This window comes from Stegastes partitus, unplaced genomic scaffold (genome assembly GCF_000690725.1).
Source record: "Stegastes partitus isolate 25-593 unplaced genomic scaffold, Stegastes_partitus-1.0.2 Scaffold2943, whole genome shotgun sequence".
Lineage (NCBI taxonomy): Eukaryota > Metazoa > Chordata > Actinopteri > Pomacentridae > Stegastes > Stegastes partitus.
The window spans coordinates 45,520-72,410 of record NW_007580674.1 but is presented as its reverse complement, the minus strand read 5'-3'; the positions used below and the strand labels follow the sequence as shown (position 1 = coordinate 72,410).

The 26,891-nt window shown below is 45.0% G+C and overlaps 2 protein-coding genes across 2 annotated transcripts; both read left to right on the top strand.

Moving 5' to 3' along the window:
- The first annotated feature begins 1,285 nt into the window (after window positions 1-1,285).
- smc5 (structural maintenance of chromosomes 5) lies at window positions 1,286-14,401 on the top strand. Its single transcript, XM_008306111.1, has 24 exons — window positions 1,286-1,513; window positions 2,758-2,899; window positions 3,142-3,194; window positions 3,377-3,539; window positions 3,630-3,764; window positions 3,979-4,119; window positions 4,210-4,371; window positions 4,956-5,027; window positions 5,262-5,517; window positions 5,644-5,798; window positions 6,381-6,494; window positions 6,582-6,676; window positions 6,801-6,933; window positions 7,413-7,586; window positions 7,744-7,913; window positions 8,062-8,185; window positions 9,155-9,277; window positions 9,380-9,505; window positions 9,630-9,725; window positions 10,114-10,218; window positions 10,304-10,423; window positions 11,911-12,090; window positions 12,989-13,084; window positions 13,978-14,401. The coding sequence occupies exons 1-24, from the start codon at window positions 1,356-1,358 to the stop codon at window positions 14,110-14,112; spliced, it is 3,228 nt and encodes a 1,075-aa protein (XP_008304333.1). The 5' UTR covers window positions 1,286-1,355; the 3' UTR covers window positions 14,113-14,401.
- Window positions 14,402-14,643: 242 nt separating this feature from the next.
- On the top strand, window positions 14,644-26,657 carry LOC103375791 (coiled-coil domain-containing protein 158). Its single transcript, XM_008306110.1, has 23 exons — window positions 14,644-14,834; window positions 14,912-14,969; window positions 15,206-15,354; window positions 15,658-15,839; window positions 16,377-16,486; window positions 16,567-16,882; window positions 16,974-17,026; window positions 17,711-17,821; window positions 17,947-18,028; window positions 18,286-18,387; window positions 20,503-20,676; window positions 20,828-21,064; window positions 21,167-21,335; window positions 21,998-22,150; window positions 22,571-22,683; window positions 22,939-23,097; window positions 23,505-23,597; window positions 23,787-23,906; window positions 24,256-24,419; window positions 24,726-24,788; window positions 24,975-25,039; window positions 25,403-25,566; window positions 26,535-26,657. Exons 1-22 carry the CDS (start codon window positions 14,717-14,719, stop codon window positions 25,516-25,518), a joined length of 2,907 nt encoding a protein of 968 aa, XP_008304332.1. The 5' UTR covers window positions 14,644-14,716; the 3' UTR covers window positions 25,519-25,566; window positions 26,535-26,657.
- The last annotated feature ends 234 nt before the right edge of the window (window positions 26,658-26,891 follow it).

Here is a 26,891-nt window from a genome sequence, read left to right as displayed (position 1 = left end):
CCTTCTCCTAAAAATGCTTACGGTCTATCCACAGTACTTTTGGATACTTAGTGAAGAAACATATGACAAATAGTCTATTTATTAGACAGAACTCACAAAAATAATTAATATTCTGAATCATGAATCTCAGAAACTCTCCAAAATGTTTTTACAGAATACATCTGATGTGAAGTTTAGAAAAACTTACCTCTTAATCTCACAATATTAGAATATTGCCTTTGTCAGACATGTTACTGGCCCTCACCAGTCTGTAAAGTGATGCCATTCTGTCATTCAGACAGTATTGGGCCGCACATTGATGTGGAATACATAATAATGAACTGATTAATTGAAGACTACTTGCTTCGGAGGCACTCATATGAATAAAGCTGCTGTTTGATGCTGCAGGTGTTTAATAAACTCAGAGGAAAGACTCCTACAAACATCTGGGAGCAACAAACTCAACTTGAGCAGCGAGGGGCATCTTGTGAGGGAACATATCGTGATTACATTAGCTAATGGTGAATGTCGTCAATCTAAGCTGTTCGTGTCTGTTTTTTATTACAGTGTTTTAGTTTTATTGTTATGGACATCTCACTTATTGGCCTGATAGATCTGAAATGATCGAGCGAAGTGAATGAGAAAGGTGTGTTTTGGCATGTTAACAGTGTACTTTGCTGCTTTTTTGTGATGTTTTTGGACCAATATTGGTGCTAAAACCCCAAAAATGTCTCTCAGAAATCACCTCACACAATTCAAGTATGTTGCTTGCAGTGCCTTTCTGTTAATGAGACAGCATGTAGTTCAGATCTGTGCCGCTGCTGAAGGTTACAAGATCTGACCGAGAGACCTCCTAACGTGTTCTCCTTCAGACAAGAAGCCAACACATTCAAATCCTGTCATATTAACAGAAAGGAGTGTAAGGGACTGCCGTTTGGCATTCTGTTTATATCTGTAATATATTTTATTTTCACATCAGTATACAGTTTAAAAAACGTAGCCTATTTAATGTCTTTAATCAATCAATCAATCTATCTATCTATCTATGAAAAGCGTTTTATCTCCTTCACTGTACATGTTTGGGATTTTATTCATTTTAAAATATATGTTTTTACTTTATTAACATTTGTTTATTGTAAAGGACCATGTGACTTTGTTGTTTAAATGTTCTATAGAAATAAAATATATAACTAGAAATAAATTATTATTATTATTATTATTATTATTATTATTATTATTATCTCGCGATAACAAACGATAGCGTCAGCCACGTGACCCGTTTCGTCCAACCAGGTTCAACAAGGAGTCAGCACAGCGCGCGAACCTGGCGGATCCAGTGCCCGTGGGTCACCGGCAGGCTCGCGGTTCTGGTCACCATGGCATCGTTCAGCAAGAAGCGGCGGCTCCTTCATGGCATCGGCAGCTCAGAGAGCTCCAGAAGGACAATGTTCGCGGCCAGTCAGAGCGGCGCGACCGACGGAGAAGGCCGGTTTGTGGAGGGAGCCATCCTCCGCATCACCATGAAAAACTTCCTGTAAGTTGCTGCCCGTCAGCACCGCGGAGCGTCTGTCAACCGGAGTCTGTTGTTAGCCACAGCGGCACGGCTGAGCTAGCAGACAAGCTAACATAGCAGCGCTGTGTTTTTATGATTTGATCTGACACCCAGATGTCAAACTGAATTGCTAATAGGCTGCTAACAGCCAGCTAGCTGCTTCAGCGGCTCCACAGCAAAGACGTCAACACGGAAGCTCCTGTGTTCACGCTGCAGGCAGACCTTCCCCTTCAGGTCCAGTCACAGTTCAGCATGTCCGAGGGCCTAGTCCAGGGCAGGGGTCTAGGTGGAGACCTGTCCATGTCTCAAGATCTTAAAGTAGAGTCCTTAATCAGTACAGTTCGTAGTTCTTTCACTTTCCACTCAGCAGGTTTCCAGCTTGTGAGGAGCGCCCACCTGAAGCTGCTGCAGTCCGACACTCCGGTACTGCAGCAGTTCTGCTCTCATGTATTTATCAGCTTCCAGCTTTTCCTGAGATTGTCATAGATAGATGTATAAATTCAGTGTGGAAGCTGCAGTTTGTCGTACTGTTGAGAGACTTCCAACATGTTGCTCATCCTCTTTGTCACAACAGAGATGGACTGGATTAGCATCAGATACGACACAGGCTGTTTTACCCCAATGCACAGGTAGATTATCTCCATTAATACAACCTCCAAAACAGACATAACTGGGGCGGTTAGGATGAGCTGCACACGGGTGGTGAATGCTATTGGCTGATAGTACCACCAGGTGAACAGGTGCTGTCTGCTTAGAGCCCTGCCTTTCTTTTAGGGCCAGCAGGGCCTGAAGAGGAGCTAAAAAATAAGAGTGTTGCAGGAAAAAATGGGAAGAGAGGGAAGAGGAAAGACATGCAGGAACAGGCCTGTTATTATGGACTAATAATTAGTACATGTGCTCTTTAACCAGGTGATCTACCGGAGATAACTACATCTGCAGAGTTCAATAAGTTCATTACAGTTAGCAGTCATTTCCAAACAAAATTGTTGAGCCCAGTTGGTATCACTACAAAGGACCTGATGCATCATGTCTCATTCAGTCAGTTTTAGTGTTTCTGAATCGTTTTTGTAACGTCAGTGGAGATGGTCATTTATTTCAGACAAGGTGCTGACCTCTGCTATAAAACACCAGTAAAACCCTCAAGAACCACCCGTTATTTATTATTTTAAATGCATTAGGATGTTTACCTCGTTCACATGTCCAGATGTCTCCTCGTGCCCTTACAGGACCTATGATTACTCTGAGGTGTATCCTGGACCTAATCTCAACATGATTATTGGAGCCAATGGAACTGGCAAGTCCAGCATTGTGTGTGCCATCTGTCTGGGTCTGGCTGGAAAAACTGCTGTTCTGGGCAGAGGTGACAAGGTAATCAGCATAAGAGCACCGCGCTTTGATGCTGACTTTTACTTTCCAAAGGCCAGTGATTAAGCTGAAATGAAAGTTAGCAGAGAGGTCAGCATGAAGCAGGTGAAATGCAGACAGTTATTCTGATTGTTCAGTCCTGACTCTGTGTCAAAGTCTTCTACAGTAAATTGAGCTGACAAATACATTAATTAGAATTAAGATTCTAATTATTAAAGTGTTCATTTGTTTTTCTTTCTTTGTAGGTTGGGCTCTACGTCAAACGTGGGATGAATAAAGGCTATGTTGAGATTGAACTGTAAGTTCAGCTGAATGGATTGCTCACACCGTCACTCTACCAATACAGCGTTATTAGATAAGGGAAGTCCATTTGTGTTGCATGTTCTTAGAAGTTTCTGATTATTATGTTTAGAAATGAACCATTAACTCTGATTAATTTCATTTTATGTTATTTTATAACCAAACTCTGCCTGATTCAAGGTACAAGAGCGGTGGCAATGTCGTGATTAACAGAGAGATCCACGTGGAGAACAATCAGTCGCTGTGGATGATGAACGGGAGACACTGCAACCAGAAAACGGTGGAGGAGGAGGTCAAGGCCCTGCGTATCCAAGTCAGCAACCTCTGCCAGTTTCTGCCTCAGGTGTGTTTGAATCGCAGCTGCTGACATATGCTGTCTAGTGTCTCGCCGTTTTCCTCCTGTCTGTTGATGTGGCTCTGTTTTTCCCTGCAGGAGAAAGTGGGAGAGTTTGCCAAGATGTCCAAAATCGAGTTGCTGGAGGCCACTGAGAAATCGGTGGGACCGCCAGAGATGTACGAGTACCACTGTGAGCTGAAAAACTTCCGCAACAAGGAGAGAGAACTGGAGGTGACGTTAGGTTTCTAAGTCCAGCAGGTCCGAGGTGGTTTTCTGTTGCCTTTGATCACTGGCAGATAATAAACCAGTAAACACTATGGAGCATGTATGAGGATACACATTGTTCTACCCCTACAGAGAAATTACACGTCACATATTATACTGTGTAAAGGCACATTTGTCTTTCAGGGTTTTTCAGTATTGCTGGGGGTTTGTTTGTCTGTAGAACGTTGTGAAGGAGAAGGCAAGCTTCCTGGAGAAGGCCAAGCAGAGGAATGAGAGGAACAAGCATGATGTCAACCGTTACTACGAAAGGAAAAGGCACCTGGATGTGATCGAGTTACTTGACAAAAAGAAACCGTGGGTGGTGAGTGATCAACACAGAGAGAGAAATGAACAGTCAGAGACAAACTGAATTGTCCTGATCGTTGCTGTTTCTGTTGTCCTGTGGCACTAGGAGTACGAAACGACCCGTAAGGAGCTCGAGGGTGTGAAGAAGGAGCGTGAAGAGGCCAAGAGGCAGCTTTTAGCACTGAAACAAGCTCACGCACCCATGCTGAGGAAAATCCAGCTGATTGACAACCAGCTGCAGCCTACAGAGGCCCAAATAAAGGCCAAGGTGACCGAGCTGATGATAGGTTCACAGTCTTAAAGAGCCTGTGTTCTACATTTGTGTTTATTTCCCCTTTCCTTTAGTGTGCTGTAACTTTTTTTATATTACTGGTCTGCAAATATTAAAAAATCCAAAGTGTACACCAAAGGAAGGTATTCTCTCCCACAGAAATGCTGCTCTGTGTGAAGTCCGGCCTTTTTCTCCGTTACTGTCATCACTGAAGACATTTGCATGACGCCTGCTCTCAGAGAACGAGCAGCTGTCTCACAGTTGCCCTGATTTCCTCTTTAGACCTGAAAGGACTTCACCTCTGTTCCTACTTGTAGATTTGGGGTTATGACACATAACCGGTGTTACCTCGCTCGAACCTGAAAGAGCATAAAGAACCCATGTATTGTCATGTTTGAAGCTCGACTTAATGACAGGAGAGAACGTGCATGATGCCTTTAATGGTGAATATTCATACACCTTTAGCATGCCGTTACAGCAGAGAGGCTCTATGGTTTGAGTGTGTTTTTCTGTGAGTACTGGCGCGTCTGCAGGCTGTGTGATATTATCAGGATGGTTAAAATGAGGATGATGTTTTTCAGACTGCTGCCATCAAAGAAGCCTCTCTGAAGTGCAAACAGAAACAAGATCAGCTGGACCGAAAACACAAAGAGGTGAGAAAAACACAGTCCTGCAGCCATCAAAGACAATAAAGTGTCAGCTGCTGTACACACATTCTCATTTGAGTGATACAGAATCCCCATTAGTTTTGTTTTTGATGCAGTCCTACCTCCAGAGTTGCTGACTCTTCCTGTCCATTTTCCCTTTCATCACAGCAAAAAGCAGAATGTGTCTGCGGCTGTGGCTTGTTGGTGATAAATGACCGCTGTACCTGCTCTTCTCCACAGATTGACGACATTAAACAAACGCTCAAACTGAAGCAGATGGAGGAGGAGGACCACCAGAAGCGGATCAGCAACACCAAACGGATCATCGAGGACTTGAAGGTAGAGCTGGCCAAAGTTGGCGACCAACCAGACGTGACCCCGCGCATCAATGCCGTCAACGTTGAGCTGAGGCGCATCCAAGAGGATAGAGCCAAGATCGAAGGAGAAAAGGCTGACCTGCGCAGGGAGAGGGACAATCTCTTTGCCGAGTCCAAAAGTGAGTTTCTCCACGTGCAGTGTCCCTCGAACAAGTTTCCATGAACAAAAACGTATATCTGACTGTTACACTGTTGACTGCAGACTGTGGTTCACATTCATTGTGGTTGTTTATATCTACTGCCAGAGCTGGAGAGGAAGCTCAATGACATGAACAACATGATGAATGTCAAAGAGGAGAAGCTGCGAGGACGCCACAGGGACACACATGCTGCCCTCCAGTGGCTCAGGCAAAACAAAGAAAAGTTTAAAGGAAACGTCCATGAGCCCATGATGCTGGTGGTGAGTCTCCCTAAAGCACGTGGACAGGACCTGACTTCAGCATTTAGAAGCTACGCATAGATGTTCAATACGCTGTTTATAACACACTGTAGTGCATCATCATCATAATAACTGTATCTGTAAAACACGCTTTACAATAAAACAAGGGTCAAACTGGATAAAACAAATTCAGCAGATAAATAAGATCACAAACATGCAACATGAACTAGATGCAATAATTGCATCAAGACAGTGTTTTTATAGGAAGACAACAAATGCTGCAGAAGTTCCTTCCAGTAGAAAAGCTTATGATCAGCATTATGGAAGCAACCTAACAAGACTGTAGTGATGATTTACACCTGAGTTATTTACATACTGGAGAATGAACCCCACAAAATACTGCTTCACCTGACTACAGAACACATTATTAGGACCCACTGTGTCATTGGTTATGGAGAACAACCTCACCATGAGGTCATGTCTGACAGCAGGGTACCTGAAGTCATAGTCATGATTCACAAAACGCCAGAAGAAATATTCAGTTAGCATTTTAATGTGTTGTAATGCTGAAGTCCAAACAGTAATCCTGTCTTCGTCACACAGATCAATGTGAAGGATCCTCGCTTTGCCAAGTATGTGGAGAACCACATCTCATTCCATGACCTTCGGGCGTTTGTCTTCCAGAGGAAAGACGACATGGAGAAGTTCATGACTGAGGTGAGAGTGGTGTGAGCTGCGATGTTCTACCTCTGTGCATGCTTCCCCTCCCAAAGACCAACTGTTTTAATCTGTCCTGACCCGCAGGTCCGTGACAAGATGAACTTGAAGGTGAACTCCATTTGTGCTCCGGAGCAGTCGTGTTCCAAGCGAGCACCTTCCCGAAACATCGAGTCCTTGAGGCAAGAGAAATGCTGTAGTCACTGACGAATTCAGTATATGTACACAGATGCAGTCACGCCTTTGTCAGCAGTTAGCGTTTTGTTTTTATGTGTTGTACATACTTTATCTCTCTTTCCTTTGCAGACTTTTTGGGTTCTTCACTTACCTCCGTGAGATGTTTGACGCCCCTGATGAGGTGATGAGTTACCTCTGTCACCAGTACAAGGTGCACGATGTGCCAGTGGGCAACGATCAGACCAAATCCATGATTAAAACGGTACGATCCTGTAGCTCAGCCCGTCAACAGGGGCTGTAGCTCCCTGACGCAGCGCTCGTGAGCTCGACTCCCGCTCATGACAGTTTGCTGCAGGTCCTCCTCACTTTCCTGTCTCACCCTCTCACTGTCCTGTCTAATAAAGGCAAAAAGGACAGAAACAATCATTTAAAAATAAACGATACGATCCTCTTCTTGTAGATGGAGGTGTGAGGGTTGTAAACGGGCGTCACCACTGATATAAGAGTTATTTATATTACATATTCACATATGTCAGTAAAGTGCATTCTTTGATTTTATCTCAATGTAATAAATTAGCTCCTGAATGTAAAATACAGCCTCTACATAGAATGAGTTAAATCTCACTGAAGTAAAGAGAAATCGTAATGACAACCTTCTCTGTGTTCAGCTTGTCGTTTGTGTTTTTTGAAATAGAAAGACGTCCGTGATGACCTTTATCTTCCTGTTTGTTCCTCTCCCAGGTGATTGAGGAGCCCTACCTCCGGGTGTTGTACACAACAGAGGAGCGATACACCGTGAAAAGGTCCTTTTACTCCAACCACATCAGCACCAGTAACTCTGCCGTGCACTCCTCCCAGTATCTCTCCATCGCTGTGGATGCTGAGGAGAGACGGCAGCTGGAGCAGCAGATGAAGGTGAGAAGCTGACGTATCAGTTGTAAGCGTGACCCAAACTGTTTTCTTCCACTTCAGTGTTTGATAAATGTAGGTTTCCTTTAAATGTGCTGAGACATTTCCGTATGAAGACATTAATGGAGGCGAGAGTTTAACTGCTGACCTCTGCTACGAGCAGGCCTGTGAGTCAAAGCTGAAAGACATCGATGAACGGATGAAGGCCCTGCAGAAGGACGCTGCCGCACTGGACCGACGTGACAATGAGCTGTTGGCAGAGAAGAAGCATCTCTCTGAGCTGAAGGGCAAAAAGAGACAACTGGAGCAAAAAATCAGCACCAAGCAGGACAGGTAGGGCTGCCGTGACAGGTAGAGAGACTGAGCATGCACGTTTCTTCTGCAACGTGATATATGTTGTCTTAACTAACAGGTCGAGTCTGTAAAGAGGTTCTAGTTGCAGATATTAAGAACTGGTCCAACTGTCTCTTTCCCGGTTCAGTCTGAAGCAGATGGAGCACAGTGTTATTGACCTGAAGAAGGTCGAGGAGGAAACCAAAGAGAAGATTGCAGCTGTCAATTCCCAGAAGGTGACCATTGTCGGTGTGTTCATGGCCCAGATGAAGGTATGAATCAACTCAGAACCGAGAACTCGTGTGTGGCTGCATTGCATTAGTCAGTCATAGGAAGATGACATTTACGTTTTGGATATTGTCCAATGAGGGCTGCAGGTGGATCAGTGGTTAGCACCGTTGCCTCACAGCTAGAAGGTCGCCGGTTGGCGTCCCGGTGAGGACACCCGGGATCTTCCTGCGTGGAGTCTCCATGTTCTCCCCGTGCAGCGTGGGTTCTCTCCGGGTTCTCCGGCTTCCTCCCACAGTCCAGAAACATGCTGAGGTTAATTGGTGATTGTAAATTGTCCGTAGGTGTGAATGTGAGTGTGCTTGGTTGTCTGTCTCTAAGTGTAGCCCTGTGATAGACTGGTTACCTGTCCAGGTGAACCTGCCTTCACCCTGAGTCAGCTGGGATAGACTCCGCCCCCCATGACCCTGGTGAGGATGAAGGTGTAGAGATGATGGATGGTTATTGTCCAATGGTCTGCCGTGTTTCTCTGCATCAATGTTCCTGTGTTTTCATGCTGGGATTTATTAACAATATTATGTCGTACATTGAACCCTTTGAACCCCGAGCAGGTTCTGGGTTTGTCACATTTCTACTCACACGGGCTCATTTTTCAATATAAAGTCGGGCACCTCTGTGGAAAGAGCACAAGTATGGATAGAAGTTCAGAGTGACGTCTTCTGTTTAATTTAACAAAGTGAAATTCACAAAAACAAAAAATACAAAAAATGGGATAAACAAAGGTGTCTCCTCAAAAGTTACCAAACTCTGTATACAACAGATGTTTTAGTGATTTTGATGAAATATCACAGCTTTAAGAGAAGGTTTGGTCGTCTGCTTGTCACTACATCAACAGTAAAATGAACTGTTTCTGATATCTTGACAGTAGATTTCTAAACATGCAACCTTTTGCTGGCATGCTATGAAAGTTTTCTCTGCTTTTTAAAAAATCTTCACGTCTCTGTCTCCTGCAGCTGAGAGCCAAGCTGACCATGGAGAAAGTGCACCTGGCTTTGGAGACAGTGGGGCTGACAGCAGAGAAGACAAAGCTGGAGAGTGACTGCAGAGAACGTGCTTCTGAGCTGAAGACCACTGATGTAGGTGTTTAGCTTACGTCTACATACGGTCACGCCATCACTGAGGAAGGCTGGAGCTGATGTAGCCACGTTCTTGTGTTCACTGTCCACGTGTTGTTGCAGCAAAAATGCAGCCGACTGGAGCAGAGGAAGGTCCAGCTGACAGAACAATGCAAAGGCCTGCTGAAGAGAGCGCAGGCCACCTGTAGGATGCAGCCTGACCAGTCGTTACCTGAAGACCTGCGTAACGTCAGTGTCATTATCCAAATAACTGAAGCAAGCCTAAAAACATCACCACTGCCTCAAAGCTGCTGTGGAGGCCTTTTAAACATAAGATGTGAATAGTTTATGTTGCTGATTTTCCCTCATGCAGGCTTTCAGCAAGCTGCCCAGCACGCTGGACGAGATCGAGGCCATGCTGAACGAGGAGCGGTCCAGAGCCGAGTGCTTCACGGGCCTTAGTGAGAATGTAAGAACACACACGAGTCCTGTTTTCATTTGCACTGTGAGGGTTTAAATTAAGTCCAGTCATGACCTAATTCTTTATTAGATGTATTCTGAGCCAGACTTCCCCAGTCAGTTCAGACATCATCTGCAGCTGTCCTGCAAATATCAAATAACAACATCTGTTTTTATTACTGGACCTGAAAATGTCAAAAATCAAGTACAGTGTCATCGAAGTCATAAATCTGGAATGGTGGTACTGATTTAGTTATTTGGAAGCTCCTCTTTAGTCTCTACAGGGCAGTGTGGTCAGACTGTACAACATGTTTGATCGTTATTATCTCTACTTTATGCTGAGCAGCTTATTTAGCTTTCCTCAGAATGTACACTGATGTTAGACCTCATCCTGAAAGGTTGTTGACGAGTACAACAGGAGAGAGCAGGAGATCAAACATCTGGAGAAAGAGCTGGAGGAGAAGAGCAACGAGCTGAACGCCTACCGACAGAACATATCAGAGGTGTGTGCTCATGGCTATCTCCACTGAGACTGTTGTTCTTCAGCGACATGCTTCAGTCTGTCATTGCTCCTGGTGTGTGTTGCAGGCTAAGGAGCGCTGGCTGAACCCTCTGAAGCAGCTGGTTGAACAGATCAATGACAAGTTCAGCAACTTCTTTCACTCCATGCAGTGTGCAGGAGAGGTCGACCTGCACTCAGAGAACGAGGTAATGCGGACCACGGAACAGCAGCACACTCCAGCTGATATCTCACAGGGGTTTCAGTGCTTGCTTCCTTTTATTCACTGAACTAATGACTGAGCACAAGTTTACATAGAACAGATTGGATGTGGTGATGAGGGTGTAACTCTTGCCTACTGACCCCATTAAAGCTGTGTGGCAATGGATGCAATATCCAGATCCAGTATGCCGCTTTTTAAATGAATGCAGCATAAAATTACATCAGAAACAGAATAAAATCCCAAAGGCAGTGACGGTTTTCAGTTTCTCATTTATTCAGCAAGAATGTGATGAACTGAAAACTAGAATTTACTCATGTGGACCCTAAAACCTGCCGAGTGCTTTGACAGACATGTTATTATGATCACCAGAATGTCATCATTTATCTGTGAAAACATAAAGATTTGATAGATTTCAGCTTTAGCGACTCATCTGTGACATCGGATCTGAGACCTGAACCAGACCTTAAACAAATATGTACGTTCTGGTTTAAGGTTCAGTGTGTATGAGTGCTTTTTCTTCTGTTGTTCAGTTTATGGAGTTATAGCTTCGTTATGCTTCACAAACGTTTTATTGTCTCGGCCTGTGCTGATGGTGGTGCTGTTTCCATAGAGGAGCAGGACTTTATCCTGCAGGGAGTAAGCGGAGCAGCAAACACCCAGGAGCTGCCTGCTGCACGATTAACATTCACTTTAGTCTAAACACTGCTTCTCTGTACAACCTCCAACTGACCAGTTAATCTGAGTTTACTGAAAGTGTTTATATTCAAGTTTAGAATTTGACGTTTACGTTTCACATCGTTAAATCACTGCCTGTGGAGACTCTCAGTCCAGGTCCTGGTTGTTCTGGTAGTTTAATCGTAGCAGCTGCTTGAGTTCCTTGAAGACGTTCCACCTTCATCCAAGAGGCTTCATCATCTCTGACTGACTGGTTGGGAGTTCCACATCCTGATATCCTGAAGGAGACATTAAATAATAGCGTACAGATGTTGTCCTGCAGGGAGGACAGATGGTCTGAGAGAGGGGCTGAAAGAATCCATCTAACTGGAAAGACCATCCCTCAGCAGAGGTGGAGGTCTGAGGCATCACCTCTCACCTGTTCACAGCTCAGTCCTCAGATCTCTCCCCAGGAAGATGAACCCACATCCACACCGAGCCACAGAGACCCTAACGAACCCCACTGTGTCAGGGGGAGCACTAACGACTCGCATAACGAGGGGGAGGAGCAACAACTCAGGTGTTAATGTCTCCTTCAGGATATCAGTATGTGGAACTCCCAGCTGGTCAGTCAGAGCTGATGAAGCCTCTTGGATGAAGGTGGAACGTCTTCAGCAAGCAGGTCCAGTTGCTACGATTAATCCACGAGAATTAAATGACTGTTATTGATGGCGAGAACTCAAACGTTCCTGTTATGGGCATTTTAATTATTTTCTTTGATTAGGTTGTAATTCTGAACCTGCTGACTTTGCGCTGCAGGAGGAGTATGATAAGTACGGCATCCGGATCCGGGTGAAGTTCCACAGCAGCACTCAGCTCCACGAGCTGACGGCTCACCATCAGAGCGGAGGAGAGCGCAGCGTCTCCACCATGCTTTACCTCATGGCCCTACAGGAGCTCAACCGCTGTCCCTTCAGAGTGGTGGACGAGATCAACCAGGTGGCGCTCACACACACACACACACACACACACACACACCTGGTCACATGACGTATAACCATAAAAACAACACTGAAGCTGCTGTGAGTATTGTGTAAACCAAGCATGAGGTTTGCATGACTGCCAGCCGGCACCACAGACCGGCTTCAAACAATATAACCAACCGGAGATACTCTACACTATAAAATAAAAAAAACACAATAACTCAGCTTTTAAATAATGATTTAGTTTCATATTAAGAAACAGCCAAAAGACATGATTGAACAGTTATGATATAAACAAAAACCATCCCAGTGTGAATCCATTTACGTTCACTGAGAGTCAGAAAACAGTCCTCCAGCGTTCACATGGTCTCAGGCTTTAAGTTGATCATCACTGCAGTACACTGTGTATATTAAAGATGTTTATGAAGTTTTCAAAGTGCTGGGCAATTACAAAATAGTTGTTTTAAAATATTCCAAGTTTACATAAGAAAGTGGGACAGCAACAAGCTCATGTGGCTCCTCAAAGCAGATTGATTTATTTTTCATCATTTAAGGACAGTCCTGTGGTTACATGAAATAAATGACACATGCAGGGAAAATACATTCATTATGTTTTTACTGATTTATGTGTTTCTTTACGACTTTAACAAAATGAATTCTCTCTTCACTCACATGATTTGTGATGGAAGCTTTTTCTCCACAAATCCTTGAGAGATCAAAACACACAGACGAGTTTAAAAGGTTCAGGGTTTTATGCACTCCTGCGTTTAAGGGTTTTAACAGTCGTATAAAGGCCGATTCGTCTTTTTTAGACATTCGGGTTTTCACCTGCTCACACACCTGTAAGCAGTAGTCCAGCAGCAGTCACCGCCTGCTCACCTGGATGTGTATGTCGATCTCTGTCTGCTGTGTAGGGGATGGATCCTGTGAATGAGAGGAGAGTCTTTGACATCGTGGTTCGCACAGCCTGCAAAGAGACGACATCCCAGTACTTCTTCATCACACCAAAAGTGAGTGTTGTTACCCCAGACTGTCAGCTCTTTGTGCCCTCTTCTGTAGCAGCAGGCAGCTGTTTTTAGTGTGAACAGAACCACTGAACGCTGCCTGATCAGCACCAAGCGGCAGACAGATGCACTTCAACACTCCCTGGTGGTCTCAGTGCAACAATTAGCCGTTAACGAAGAGTAGAGCAAAGTCAGAGCTCTTAACTACAGTGATTACTAACTTGTTCATCAGATAGTCACAAACAGACTGATAATGTCATAGGGCGGCTGTGGTTCAGGTGGTGCAGCGGGTTGTCCTCCAAGGTTGGCGGTTCGATCCCCTCCACAGTCGAAGTGTCCTTGGGCAGCACACTGAACCTGCATGGCAGCTCTGTCACCATTAATGTGTGAATGGGTGAATGAGGAACACACTGTAAAGCGCTTTGGATAAAAGTTCTATATCAGTGCAGACCATCATCTTGTCTTTGTCTACGTGGGCCTCAAGTGGCCAAAGAGGAAGTTAGAAGCTCAAAGTGTTTCTGAGTGAGATCATGGGCGGTTTCCAATACCTATACTGCTACAGAGAAAACATTTAGTATGTCCTAGTACACAGTATGTCCAATGCAATATACCAAACGTACAGAATGTTCGACTGTATCCGCTCAGAGTTTGCACTGTTCTAGGCTGCAGCTTTCTGGCCGATCTTACCCACAATCCTCTGCCAGCTTAAGTTGCTCATCTCGCTAAACAGACTGTGACGGTTCAAATTTAAGTCACAATATCATGACAAGGTAGCATGTCCCAAATATACGCGTACTGCCTGAAGAGTCATACTTTGCAGTACGTGTTTGCTGCTGGTAAGTTTGTGTAAACGAGCATGTGCTTTCCTGACCCTCCTGTCCTGCTGTGTTTGTCCTCAGCTGCTGCAAAACCTTCAGTACGCCGACGAGATGACGGTTCTCTGCGTCCACAACGGCCCCCACATGCTTTCCCCCAGCGAATGGGACGAGAAGGCTTTCATCAGACGCTACGTCAAAAGAAAAGCCAGGGCGTGAATCCAGTTCAGCTTCTCAAACATGACAAAGAAATGGTGTTTAGGCTGTTTATTTCATATGCTATAGGGTCTATACACTTTTGACAGAGAATATTTTCATGTTGTACTGGAAAGTGTGCCAAATGTTCACGTTTTTTTTAAGGATGAACTTTTATAAAATAGGTTTATTGAAAGCAGAACTGTATTTGTAATTTCACTGTTTGCACATGTTCCTAGTTTCATCCGTTTCCATAACAGCCCATATGCACATGTTTATATATTTAAATAAAATGTTCTGTTTCTGTACTGTATGCCTTTGTTAATATTTACTTTGAAAAACATTTGTGCGAGAAAATCACTGAAAGAACTCATTTAGTTCACATAATGTTGTACAACATGGTCCTTAAGTCAGGGTTCCCTTAACTTTCCCCTTAACTGCCGGATGTGACGCAGACTTCCGTGTCCTGACCTGTTGACGGTTCACACGTTAGCCGGGAGTTAGCCGCGTTAGCGTCGGATGCTGTCTCCATGGTGATCAAACTTTAGCAACAACCTGCTAGCTGTCGTTAGCTCGTTCTTCTTTGTAAATAGTCACATCTGTGGGTTTGTTACGGACGTGAAGAGAAATGTGGTCCGAGTTCCGCCCTTCTGAGCCACAAACTGGCGGGTTTTCCTTCCAGAAAGGAGCTGAAGTTTCCGTTTCTCCAGCGAAAGACACACAACTGGCAGAAGACGCAGCAGCCGGTAAGCTAACTAACGCTGTTTAGCTAGTTTTCTGAGCGGTTTGTTGTTAACTGGAAAGGTTTCTACTTGTTTTACAGAAACCCACAGCAGCTGTTTTCGGCTGACGTTCAACAGTCTGACTCTGGATGAGCTGAGGTAAAGTTTCCTGTCATGAAGCCGTAAAATGACGCCCGTTTCCTCGCTTGTTAGCTTAGTTGAACGACTAGTAGCTGCTTTGTCCAAATATACACATGCTAAGTATGTATGGATCTACTGAGAGCTTAAACATGTTATTCTTGGTCCCAACATGATAGTAGTACAGACATAAAGTAAATACTAACACAGTGGTATCTGAACTATGATATCCTATTTAACCTTCTGGGATTTGACAGCGAGGAGCTCGACAGACGCACTAAAGAAACCCAAAGACTCCAAGAAGAGGTGGAAAATGCAACCAGGATGGCCTTGGAGAGGTTTGGCTGCACAAATGGCATCATCGCCTCATCTGGACTCAACTGCCTAAATCAAAAGTTTAATATCTGTGAGTACTAACAGTGTCACCCACCGTAGGCACACATGTAGTCATAATGAGTCTGTAGTGGTCTGTGTATTTTACTTTATGATCCCCAGAGTACAATACAGTGGCTTAAAAACCAAAAGCTCTAAAACTCCTCACAGTTCTGTCTCAGTCACTGCACCACAAAAGGATGAAACAACTACAGAAGTGAACCGATTTCTCCAACAGACATCGAGGGGAAACTTAGAATAATTTAAGATCAGCTTACTCAGCTCAGCCGACTCTCACCAACCCGTTGATGAGTGTGCATTTTAAACTTTCTTTTAGCAGATAATTCAACTGGAGATTCCCGTCTTGTGTCAACCCACCAGCAAGCAGCAACTCTGGATGGTCTGCAAGGTCTAAACCAGAAGGTGACCCGAAAGGACATCAGCTCTGATGGAAAGGAAGTGTTAGAAAGAGCAGTAGATGACTGTCTACATCAGCTGTCTGGCTTGCAGCTCAACAAGGTGCATACGTTTATTTAAACTGTAAATATTCTGAAGTATTATTTTGAACCTGCCTGAGTGACTGATGAGTCGGGCTGCACAACACTGACGTGGTATTTTGTGTTTCTGCACCACATATTCTGCAATATGAAAAAAAACAAAAGCAGAAATGTTCACCAGATGACCTGAATAACATTTACTTTTACTACCCTTTTTTTGGGTACTCTGTGCTACTTTTTGCGTGTCAAGAGTTTGGAAGTTTTCTCATATGGTGTAGCATTGTCAGAGGTCTCTGAAGAGTTTTTGCTTTGCCTTCGTCATATAGAGCTTTGCGGTGCTTATTTAAATGTTCTATGGTTCTGGTCAACACGGTGCTTTCTGTATCCGATGTGTTTCCACTCAGTCGAGCAGGGATGCACACTTACAGCCGAGATGATAACCAGTTAGCCTCGTCATCACAGTTAGTCGACTTTCTGTGGTGTGATATGCACACGTCAGTGTCTGTGCTGAAGTGGTACATTTCTTTCTCTATACATCATTTCACCTTCTCAAACACAGACACATAATCAACCTGAACAAGACACCGTCAGTCCTGAGGAATCGATCGTGAACCTGCAGACTGAGCTGCGTGAAGTCCAGATGGAGAAGAACGCATTGTCTGACCTGAGGTGAACACACGGAGACGGTTTTATTCCTGTAAAGAAAGTGCTTAAAATCACTTTGACCCACAGATTTTTCATATTTGTAGACTGCAGGATTCGAGGAAACACGTCGATCAGATGGAAAAGATGCTGTGCATGTTGGAAGAGCGTCAGAGCATCAAAAGATCTGGTGACCAGAAGCCGCAGGAGACGGAGGACGAGGCGTTGGCGCTTAACAGGAAAATAGAAACGCTGGAACAGGCTGTAAAGGAGATGTACAATCCACTGTATGAGAAACCTTGTGAGCACAACTCTGGCATCAATTCTGAAAGTGCAAATAGCCCAAAGCAGCGATCTCTAAGTGCTGAGGTAAACGAGGATCTCAGCGATGAGACAAACGAGCCGCTGGAGACACGGTGGTTGGTGAGTAATAAAAGTCATGTTCGGTGTAATTTAGGCTCTCTCCTCCTACAATTAAGACTCTGATGGTTTTTTTTTACCTGTTTCCTATCAGTCAGAAGATCAGCTGGAGGTTGAAGAACACACTGGATTAAATACGCAAGAAAGGTAGAACCAGTTTAATGTTTGGATGTCAAGTTAAGAAAAGGTGTGACTCACTGTCAGTGTTTTTATAATTGTTCTTTTTAGGGATGTCCTGATTAAGTTTTTTTTGCCCCCGAGCCAATCTGAATAATTTTTAGTATCTGTCAAGTCCTGATGTGATGTGCCTCGATACTAAACACTTGAAGTACATTAAAGTTAATAAAGTCCATCTGATGAAAACATAACTGTCTCCTAGTCTTACCCAGGTGGTCACAAACGTTGTAGTAAAGCTCCGGTAGGGCGCTGCCTGACATGTAAGGTTGAAAAGGTGATGAAATGATAGACTACACTCTGATTTGTTCCACTTCTGGAGTAAGTCCTGCTTCGCTTTGTTGCTTCAATAAGAAATTAAATAACGCTGCAGCTGTTAACCATCAGTCACAAACACCTTCCTTCTCCAAGTCACAGGTAGTTTTATTTATGTTTTTACTGGGAAGGCCAGTCACAATCAGTTCAGTTATCTCTTAGTAGGACATCATGCTCAACATAAAGTCGCCTTCCTGCCAGAATCCCCACTAACACTGACATTAGTTCCTTTTTGTGTTATTTCATTCTCTCACTCTTGGATGCTTCCTGCCACTCTCCACTGCGTATCCAAACAGATGCCATAGCAGCGTTATTAGGCACTCTGCATTCCTGTGATTTCAGAGTGGAGGCCCTGATCACAAGCCTCGGCCAGGAGGTGGCAGTGTTGACTGAGAAGCTGAGCTCATCCAGACACAGCGGCGTCAGCTTGAGCATCAAGGTGGAGCTGCTGAGGTGAGTTTTTATCACCAGTCCTTTTGGTTGTAAATCCGTTGACTGCAGTGATCACAGCCTGTTGATTTCCACGTTACTGTAAATACAGCAAACACTGTTTAACTGTCTACGACAACTTTGCCCAGAAAACTTGCAGAGAGACAAACATCGCTGCAGCGACGCCAGATCAGTGAGCTGGAGTCAGCCCTCTCCCACCACAAACAGAAGGTAAAGGTGGATGTACGATGATGCCTGCTGAGCGTTACCAGTAACCAGCCGTGTGTTTCCACTCCTGTAGATGTAAATGTGAGCATCACGAAAGCTTCTTGCAGATGAATCAAGCGTACCAGTCACCATGTTAACTGAACAGAACCACAGTGGTGTTGAGCTCCAACACTTACACAAAAAATAATGTCTTGCCCAGAACAAGCCTCGTGTGCCGAGTTGTTGAAGTTTTATTTGGTTTGTGATGTCATGTGTTGTAGGTTTGCTGTCTGGAGCAGCAGCTCACTGAGGCTCAGCTGTTTAACGTCCAGAGAGAGAAGGACCGACACCAGGAGCTTCAGAAACAGCTCGACCAGCTCCAGGTGCTGCAGCAAACCACTGACATGTAGCCAGTGTTGTTTCTGTCCGGTGCTATGATCCCCAAAGTCTGCTTGTAGGCTGTGGGTTCAGTGTAATAAAAGAGCACTGGCTGACTCCACACGATGGAACCTGAATAATCTGCTGGTGAAGCAGCTTAAGTGACGACGGGTGCAGCGGTCAAAGAGGATTGTCAGAATCAGATGGAGGCTCTTGTGAGGGGATGGTTTTGTTGTGCAGACGGTGCTGATAACACCTGATATACATTCAGCGGGGAATCTGCATCTGTGGGTACGGATTTTCTGACTCGTTCTAAGAAGAATGAACGACAGTCGCCTGTTCGGTGAAGTTTCATCCCTCAGCAGAGCACACTGGTCCTTGGGTTTCCCTGTGACGCCACCAGTATAAGGCTTGTGTTTAGTGGCAGGTTTTGTCCTGTCTGTGAGGCAATATGTGCAAGCTAGCGCAATCTGTACAGAGATTAGGCAACAGTGGCGGCACATTGCACTTTCTGTTGCTGCCCAGATTGATGCACCAGTAGTGGTCCAGTTCAGTTAGTTAGTTATAGTTGTCAGTACCTGTCGGTCACTTACTCACTGTAGATGTTAAATGGTTCATGTTGTTGACTTCCGACTCTGTTTCCATCCTCGTGGTAGAACCCGGCGCTGTGAAGATGGTTTGCTTAACCTTCTAAACCTGCACCAGCTCCTGGGTGTTTACTGGTTCTGTTACGTTTCCACTCACTGTGGACTCATTTTTAATTCAATATAAAGTCTGTGGAAACAACACCACCACGGTTAGAAGTGGAGTGAACTCAGCAGTCCTTTGTGCAGCATGACTCAGTTATAACGCCGTAAATCATAAAAATGAAAGAAATACAAAAGATGAATTTCTCTAAATATTTGTTTTACAAAAAATGTAGAAGCCTGTAATTAATATACAACATTTCTCAGTGCCATCATTTGTTTCCATCTCACACTACAGATGTTTCACTGCATCCTCTGAACGAGGCGTGTCTGACACTGCTATGAACATCAACATGTCCCGTGCTGAGTTTATCTTCCAACGGCTTGCTAGCCACTTGCTCCTCTGTCGACGGTTTTTGGGCCGTGCTGCATTTATTTTCTGATTGATGAAGCGTGTTTTGTTTTCCTCTCAGTCTCACTAACTTGTGTCTGTGCTTGTCCTGTCTGCTGTGTCAACACGACCTTCAGCTGAATCATCCCTGATTCCTGCCATGTTGGTTGAAGCTGTGGCTTCTCAGTTGGACTGAGTGAAACAGGATGTTTTGGATTTTTACAGAATCTAGTTAGTGCAAAGGGCTGCAGGTGTGTCAGTGGTTAGCACCGTGGCCTCACAGCTAGAAGGTCGCCGGTTGGCGTCCCGGTGAGGACACCCGGGATCTTCCTGCGTGGAGTCTCCATGTTCTCCCCGTGCAGCGTGGGTTCTCTCCGGGTTCTCCGGCTTCCTCCCACAGTCCAGAAACATGCTGAGGTTAATTGGTGATTGTAAATTGTCCGTAGGTGTGAATGTGAGTGTGCTTGGTTGTCTGTCTCTAAGTGTAGCCCTGTGATAGACTGGTTACCTGTCCAGGTGAACCTGCCTTCACCCTGAGTCAGCTGGGATAGGCTCCGCCCCCCATGACCCTGGTGAGGATGAAGGTGTAGAGATGATGGATGGATGTTTAGTGCAAAGGTTTTCTTTTTGGCATTTTTTTTGAAAGACGCCTAAAGTAAAGTGAGTGTGATGAAGCGTCATGACTTTAAGCTTAGATTTGGTTCATTTCTTCAGTAGCGCTGCTCAGGACACACGATTAGCTCAAGGATTGTCTGAAAGGTGAAGATCCAACAATTTGTCCTGTTTTTACAGTTTCTAACTCTAATGAATGATGTAATTTGATCACATTTTAAAAGATAATATACCTTTGAAAGCTGCCGGTCGGTGTTGGGGTTCAGAGGGCGAAATGCAGAACATGCTTGTTCAGTCAACAATCCAAGAATAACACAAGATGGAATCTGACACCAGCAGCACTGACATGATATTTTATCACGCTGCCAAAGGATTATTGTTTTTTACCCATTTAAATACAATGAGCCCACTGTGCCGCCTGCTTTATCCAGAGGTACTGTGAGCAGCAGCAGTGTGAGGTCCTGGAGGAGGTGAAGGTCCTGAGAGGACAGCTGGAGGTGGCCAGGGAGCAGCTTCACAAAGCTGGGGAGGAGAAGACCTGCCTGGAGGCCCAGGAGGGGAGGAAATCCCAGGAACTCCTGTTCAGCCAAAGAGAAACTCAGCAGGTAGTAAAGCAGAGACAGTGTGTGTGCCATGCTACTTTTCTCGGGGAATCTTTTTTACAAGTCAAGCTTTTTTTTTTTAAACATACCATTTAGCTGATGTATAAAACATAATCTGTTAATGTTGGATTCAGACTAAACAGACTTTTCTCAGCATCTTGCCAGGTTAGCAGAGGCTCAGAGCCGGTGTCGGACCCTGCAGGCCGAACAGGACACACTGAGGCTGAAGCTGGATGACAGAGAGAAGATGATAGATGCTCTGAGGCTGCAGATGGAGAGCAGCATCCAGATGACAGTGCAGCACAGGCACACCGTGGACAGCGTTCAGCAGGAGAACAGCCTCCTCAGCAACCAGCTAAACCAGCACAAGCTGGAGATTCAGCAGCTCAGGGTCAGGAGCAATAATTAGGATGACACATCCTTTTTCACTCCTCATTGATTTGTACTTTTCTACACCACTGCTAGCTTCGCTCTCGTTTGCCTTTTGAAACAGGCTGAGTTAGACCAGCACCAGTCCAAGCAGGCGGCTGTGGAGCACGAGAAGCGACGACTGCAGGCCTCTGAGGCTGAGCAGAGTCAGCGTGTCCGAGAACAGACTCTGGAGAAACGGCAGCTCACCAATCAGATGGAGCTGCAACGTATGCAGTTACTCGGCCTTACTGGTGAGTTTAACGTGCACAGAGTGGGCTGACTTCATCACGCCTGCATCCTACAGGAGACGGGAAGAATGAGTGTTACCGGCTTATATTCATCTGAAAAATATCGTAGGATGAAGAGTTGTAACAGCACTGCAGTCATTAGATGTGTGTTTAGTGACCTCGAGCAGTGGCCTGGCTCATGTGAAGCGTCCGTGTTTGTTTAGTTTTGAGTCACTTCTGTAGTAATCGGATAGATATTGTTCCCCCGTCGCAGTTTCACCTGCACTTTCCTCACGGCTGATCCTCTGCTAGTTCGAGACAGCCTCCTCAGAAATACGTAGAAATGCATAAACTCACACATGATGTCGTGTTCTTACTGTGCAAATTGTCCCTGTATTATGGGTTAAGGACTTCTGACACATCATACCAGGAAACCAGTCAGGCCTCCTTTCACCAGGAACAATAGCTCTGTTTCTAGAAAGACTTCAGCTCTTGTGGTTTCTTTTTTTTTTTTTTGTCAAATCAAATGATCTTCTTGTCCTGCTGTGTTAAAACAGCAAAGAACCATGTTTGGTATGTTTTCACTGTCAACCAAGCCCATCTGCTGATGCATGTGTTTGCTTGTGTGTCAGCCTGTGTTTCTTTCTGTGCTTGTAACGCGTGTGTTTGTGTGGGCACGATTTCAGAGGAGCACAAGGAGCTGCAACGGCTCCACCGCTGTAAGAACGAGGAGCACGAGGGTGTGGTCCTGCAGCTGAAGACTCAGCTCAGAGAGGCTCATGATGAGCTGGACCAGATCAGGAGCAACCTGAGGACCCTGGCCGGAGCTGATGGACATGGTTTGATCCACATTATTATTTAGACTGAGACTTGATTTAAAGTTCTTAAGAACAAAGAAAGCTCTGAGAATCCCTGTGATTTGTACCCATTATGTGATCAAGTGTACAGATAACAGTGAATTACTCTCATCTAAATGAAATCCAGGAACGCAGACGATGAATTGCGGTCCTGAGAACAAAGATTTATCAGTGAAGTTCAGTGGAGTTGTTGTTTTTCATCCTCCTCTGCTTCATTCCATCTGAGAGATGTAATCTGACGTGACTGATCGTAACTCATGGCTTTGATGTCATGATTTGTACAAAGCCTGTCCAGAATTACAGCTCTGAGATTTCTGCTCCTGATATGTTATGTACATGATGTTCTTTCTCGCTTGATCACCTCCTCGCCTTCCTTCTGTGCTGTGATGGGCTTGGTCTCAGGTCTCCAGGTAGCCTTGGACATGCAGAAGGAGGTCACTGCCCGGAGAGAGCAGGTCGACTCGATGCAGGCCAGAATCCAGCATCTGGAGGAGAGCATGGAGAAGCTGCACCGGGTAAAAACTTCTTTACACGACAGAGTTCTTATGAACAGCAGGGAGCTTTTGACAAGGAGCCGTTCATCTCATGGACATCATAATGTCTCCACGTGGTACATCAGGCTCAGATTTTCAGTTCCAGTGCTTCTAAAGTAGCGTAGAAATGAGAAATAAACACTTTTTATCATATTTCATTGCTTGGATGTTTTAGTTGTGCACATGCATTTCAACCATCACCGCTATTTACTTCATGTGTTCCTTCTCCATGTCCAGGAGAAGCATCACCAGAACCTGGAGAGTCAGCGTCAGCTCCAGGAGCTGACCCTCGTCAAGGAGGAGAAGAAACAACTTGCTAATGAGCTGGAGGCCCTTCGCTCCAAAGATCAACACCTCAGGGGCCAAATTGGTGAGCTGGAGGCGATCCTCCACAAGGTAGTCACCCCACCACCGAGTGCTGCCGTACAGTCACAGAGGAGGACAGAAGGAAACCGTTTATCAAGTGCAGAGCAGTTTTTATCGTACATACTTTAAAGAATAAGATTTTGTTCTAAAATATGTTTCCAAAGTGTGTGATGATGAATCCAGGGCGGCCGAGGTGTTCAGGTGCTGATGTCTGCTGAACTTCATGCCAGTCCTTCTGTCTCTCCCCTCAGCTACTGTCTCGACTGTATGCATGCTAGTCATGGAATAACATGCCCTGGAAAAGTTTTCATGTTGTTTCCTAAGTGTTGTGTCACTATTTTGATCCCCCTCTTGAACAATGTGTATATATTCCAGTAAAGAAGGAACCTTATCAGTCCTGCTCTGTCTCTGTTTGTGTCTCTTGTATCTTCCTGCAGATGTCGGAGAGCTTTGCAAACTGTCAGGATTTCATCCAGCTGCAGGAGCAGGAATTTTTCCGTCTGAAACTCCAACATGCTCTGGATTTGAAGGTAGAGCCGTCTGCATACAAGTAGGACAGAGAATTCCTGCAAGAGGGACAACGGTTTACCTGTTTTGTGTATCTGAAATGCATGTACATGCAGGTTGTATGTCTCGTGTTAAGCTTCTGGGCAGCGACTGTCATTCTAAAGTGTTCTTCAACAGATCATGAGACAGAACCACTTTTATATGTTCTGTAGGAGCTCCAAGGTCAAAATTTGCACACAGCTCTGAATGTATCTCCTGATCTGAACTCGCCAACCCCATCAGCACACACCGCTCCAGCCTCCTCCCAGCACGCCTCCAACACCCAGATCAAGGTACAGCCAGGACCTCTGCCCATCCCCTTTGGTTCCCGCCCATCCAGTGCACGTGTGAATCATTTTTATTTGGCTGCACAGGCACAAGCTCAGCACATCTGCTCGGCCTTTAAATCAGAAACACACACCGGACTGCATTCTTGTGGCAAGAAGGGAAACAGACTGTAAATGATTTCAACACAACTGACTGATAAAAACAAATGTTGTTGTTGATACCCGCAGAAATAGATTTTGTGGCATTGTGTCGTGGTTTCACTGTTCAAATTGGAACAAATCACAGCAAATGTTTTAGTCTCCCTGCTGCACTGAGTTTACATGTCTTTCCTCTCTCTTCCTTTGGCTGCTGAAGCCAAAGGATCGGCAGGAGAGCCCCGCCTGCGAGCTCAGATCTCTCGTCAAAGGCCTGAGAGGAGCGATTTCAGAGAACCACAGACCACACACCGATACCAGCGCTGCTGGCGGCAGCTTCCACAGGAGGAGGTCTGCACCGGAGAGAGTGCACAGAGCCACATTGTACGTCTGGCTACGTTCCCACACACTACAAGGATTAGCTACGTTCTTGGGCTAGCTCAGGTCACATCTTAAAATCATGTGATGCTATTAAGTGAGCAAGAAGTCACAGGAACAGAGGAGGAGGGGGCATCCATACACGAGTGCTTTCACTGACCACACTGGGTCTCAAAGCTCGCACTGTAATACACAATAAGAAGAAGAAATCGTGGTGTTCGTTAAAAAACTCTTTAATTTTCTGCTCTGGTTTCATGCATTGTGACATGCTCTTGTAGAAGGCCTCACTTCATGTTTTAATGTTTCCTAAAGCGGGTCTGACGGTGTGGAAGATGTAAAAGCTGAGTCCCGATTAAGAAGAAAGACCTGCAGCAGGTACGCAGAGACTAACTACTGCTATTATTTGTTATAGCTTTGAGCGTGTCTCCCCTGGAGACGGTGAGATGGTCAGACTGCTGACCCACGTGACCTCTCACCCCTCATGCAACATGCAAGGCCCCGCAAAGTGCTGCAGGCTGTGTGAAGTGATGTAATGTTTGTCTGTGAACACACTGTGTACAGCGAGCCACGTTTCCTGAAGACAGCTGAGCCGAACGGGAAGACAGTCAACAACTGCTTCAGCGAAAGTGAGTTTTATAACCGGTCACTTGGAGCCAATGAAGCGTGTCCATTTCAACGTGTTGTTACTCAACCAGCAGTCATCCTGCAGCACAACAAAAGACTCAACCTGCAATAATTATTATATTAATGTTTTATTTTTTTATAAGCAAAACCAGCAATAATTCTCTAGTTTTACCTTCTCAGAAGTGAGCATCCTGCTGTTTTCTGTTTATCTTAAAAACCAGCATTGCCACTATCTTCAGACATCTTATGGGACCATCAGCTAGTCAGGACCTAACTGACAGAGAGTCCTACAAGATCAGATAGAAATGAACACAATCGGTTGTGCTCAGTATTCAGACCTGTAACAGACACGCTGACTTTTCTAGGTCACGTCGTATCGAATCCAGCAGCAGCAACAAGGTACACGTCCTCCCTGCAGCTGCTCGCACTGGGCCGCAGGTCGCCCGTCTACTCTCTGCTGACCTCTGACCCGACCAGCTAACAGGGATGTGACCCGACACAGCGGTCCCGAGGCTGGTTCCTCGTATCGGTAAGCTGTTAATATCAGCAGTAGACAAAATACGGTTTATCACATCGCTACAAACACAGCGTACGACATGTGGTAGATATATATATATATATATGAACACAGCACTGGATTATGCAAGAAAACATTTGCATAACTTTGTGGTAGAAAAACACCGAAGAAATAACACATCTAACATCTTAATTAGCTAACGAGAGCCATACCGAGTCATTCCTGAGTTCTCTTCACTTCAGCGGCTGAGATGCCAGCAAGCGCTGACTGAGGGCTGCTTGTCTGGTGGAGCCTGAAGACGCTTTGTCTGCAACCTGAGGATTCACAAGAACAGTAGAACTGAATAATCGTATGAGGACATTTAACATGAGAGATGGGTGCACTGTGAGTGATCAACAGTGCATCCTGGAGAGATGCAGGGTTTCCTCTGAGAGACTGAAGCAGATGTAAAACAGCAGACTGTGTGTCAGGGTCACTGTCTGTTACTGAACACCACAGATGTTCTTCACAGGAACTCAACAAGAACACAGAGTTCCACAAGATGCGATAACTTTTAACACTTATTACATTTTGATGTAAGACATGGCTGTAATGTCAAACAGAGACGAGCTAACGCTCAGCGTGCTGCCTTCCTGATGCTCGTGTTCACACGGTGGGTGTTAATGGACAGGTGGAGATCAAAGTAAGGAACACAAGAACTGTTTTCTTATACGTACTCCGTCACTCCTGAGTTCTCTTCACTTCAGTGGCTGAGACAACAATCTCAGACTGAACCAGCTGAATAACATCCTCACAAACGTCCAGTATTTAAAGATGATCGATGTCAGGTGGACCTCGTTAGGCTGATTGTCTGGTGCTGGTGAACGTAGTGAGAAAACTGAAGCTTCTTCTGCAGCTCACAGAGATCTGACTTTACGTCTGTAAATCCTAAAACAATACCTGAGAGCCTGTTTCATTATTTCATTTATTTTGTCTTACAGAAAGCTCGCTTGTCGACGGGTCACTGGAAGAACTTTGGTGATAAAAGACGGTTTTAGAAAAATGCACAGTCAGGTGTGTTTTCAGAATTTATTGTTTAAATTAAAAAGAAACTATTAAAAAAACATGAAGCGTTTGATTATTTATTTAATGCTCTTTAATGTTATTGTCTTAAACGATATATTCTGTATGTTGTCATGGAAACCTTGAGCTTGTGTTGCTTATGAGGCTGGCTGTGGTTCTGACGGGACAACAAGCAGGATGGCAGCAGAATAAACGGGAACCAACTGTTAGCGCTGATGTGGCGCCTGCTGCTCGCTGCTAGCTCAGGCTAAGTTTAGACACTCTTCAAACAATGC

What these genes read in the sequence shown, in the direction of transcription:
- smc5 (XM_008306111.1), top strand. Translation starts at nt 1,356, where the DNA reads ATGGCATCGTTCAGCAAGAAGCGGCGGCTCCTTCATGGCATCGGCAGC. An exon ending in TTCTGGGCAGAGGTGACAAG is followed by an intron (nt 2,900 to 3,141) that starts GTAATCAGCATA and finishes CTTTCTTTGTAG; the next exon opens with GTTGGGCTCTACGTCAAACG. An exon ending in TCTCTTTGCCGAGTCCAAAA is followed by an intron (nt 5,518 to 5,643) that starts GTGAGTTTCTCC and finishes ATCTACTGCCAG; the next exon opens with AGCTGGAGAGGAAGCTCAAT.
- LOC103375791 (XM_008306110.1), top strand. Translation starts at nt 14,717, where the DNA reads ATGTGGTCCGAGTTCCGCCCTTCTGAGCCACAAACTGGCGGGTTTTCC. An exon ending in CGCTGGAGACACGGTGGTTG is followed by an intron (nt 16,883 to 16,973) that starts GTGAGTAATAAA and finishes GTTTCCTATCAG; the next exon opens with TCAGAAGATCAGCTGGAGGT. An exon ending in AGAGTGCACAGAGCCACATT is followed by an intron (nt 24,420 to 24,725) that starts GTACGTCTGGCT and finishes TGTTTCCTAAAG; the next exon opens with CGGGTCTGACGGTGTGGAAG.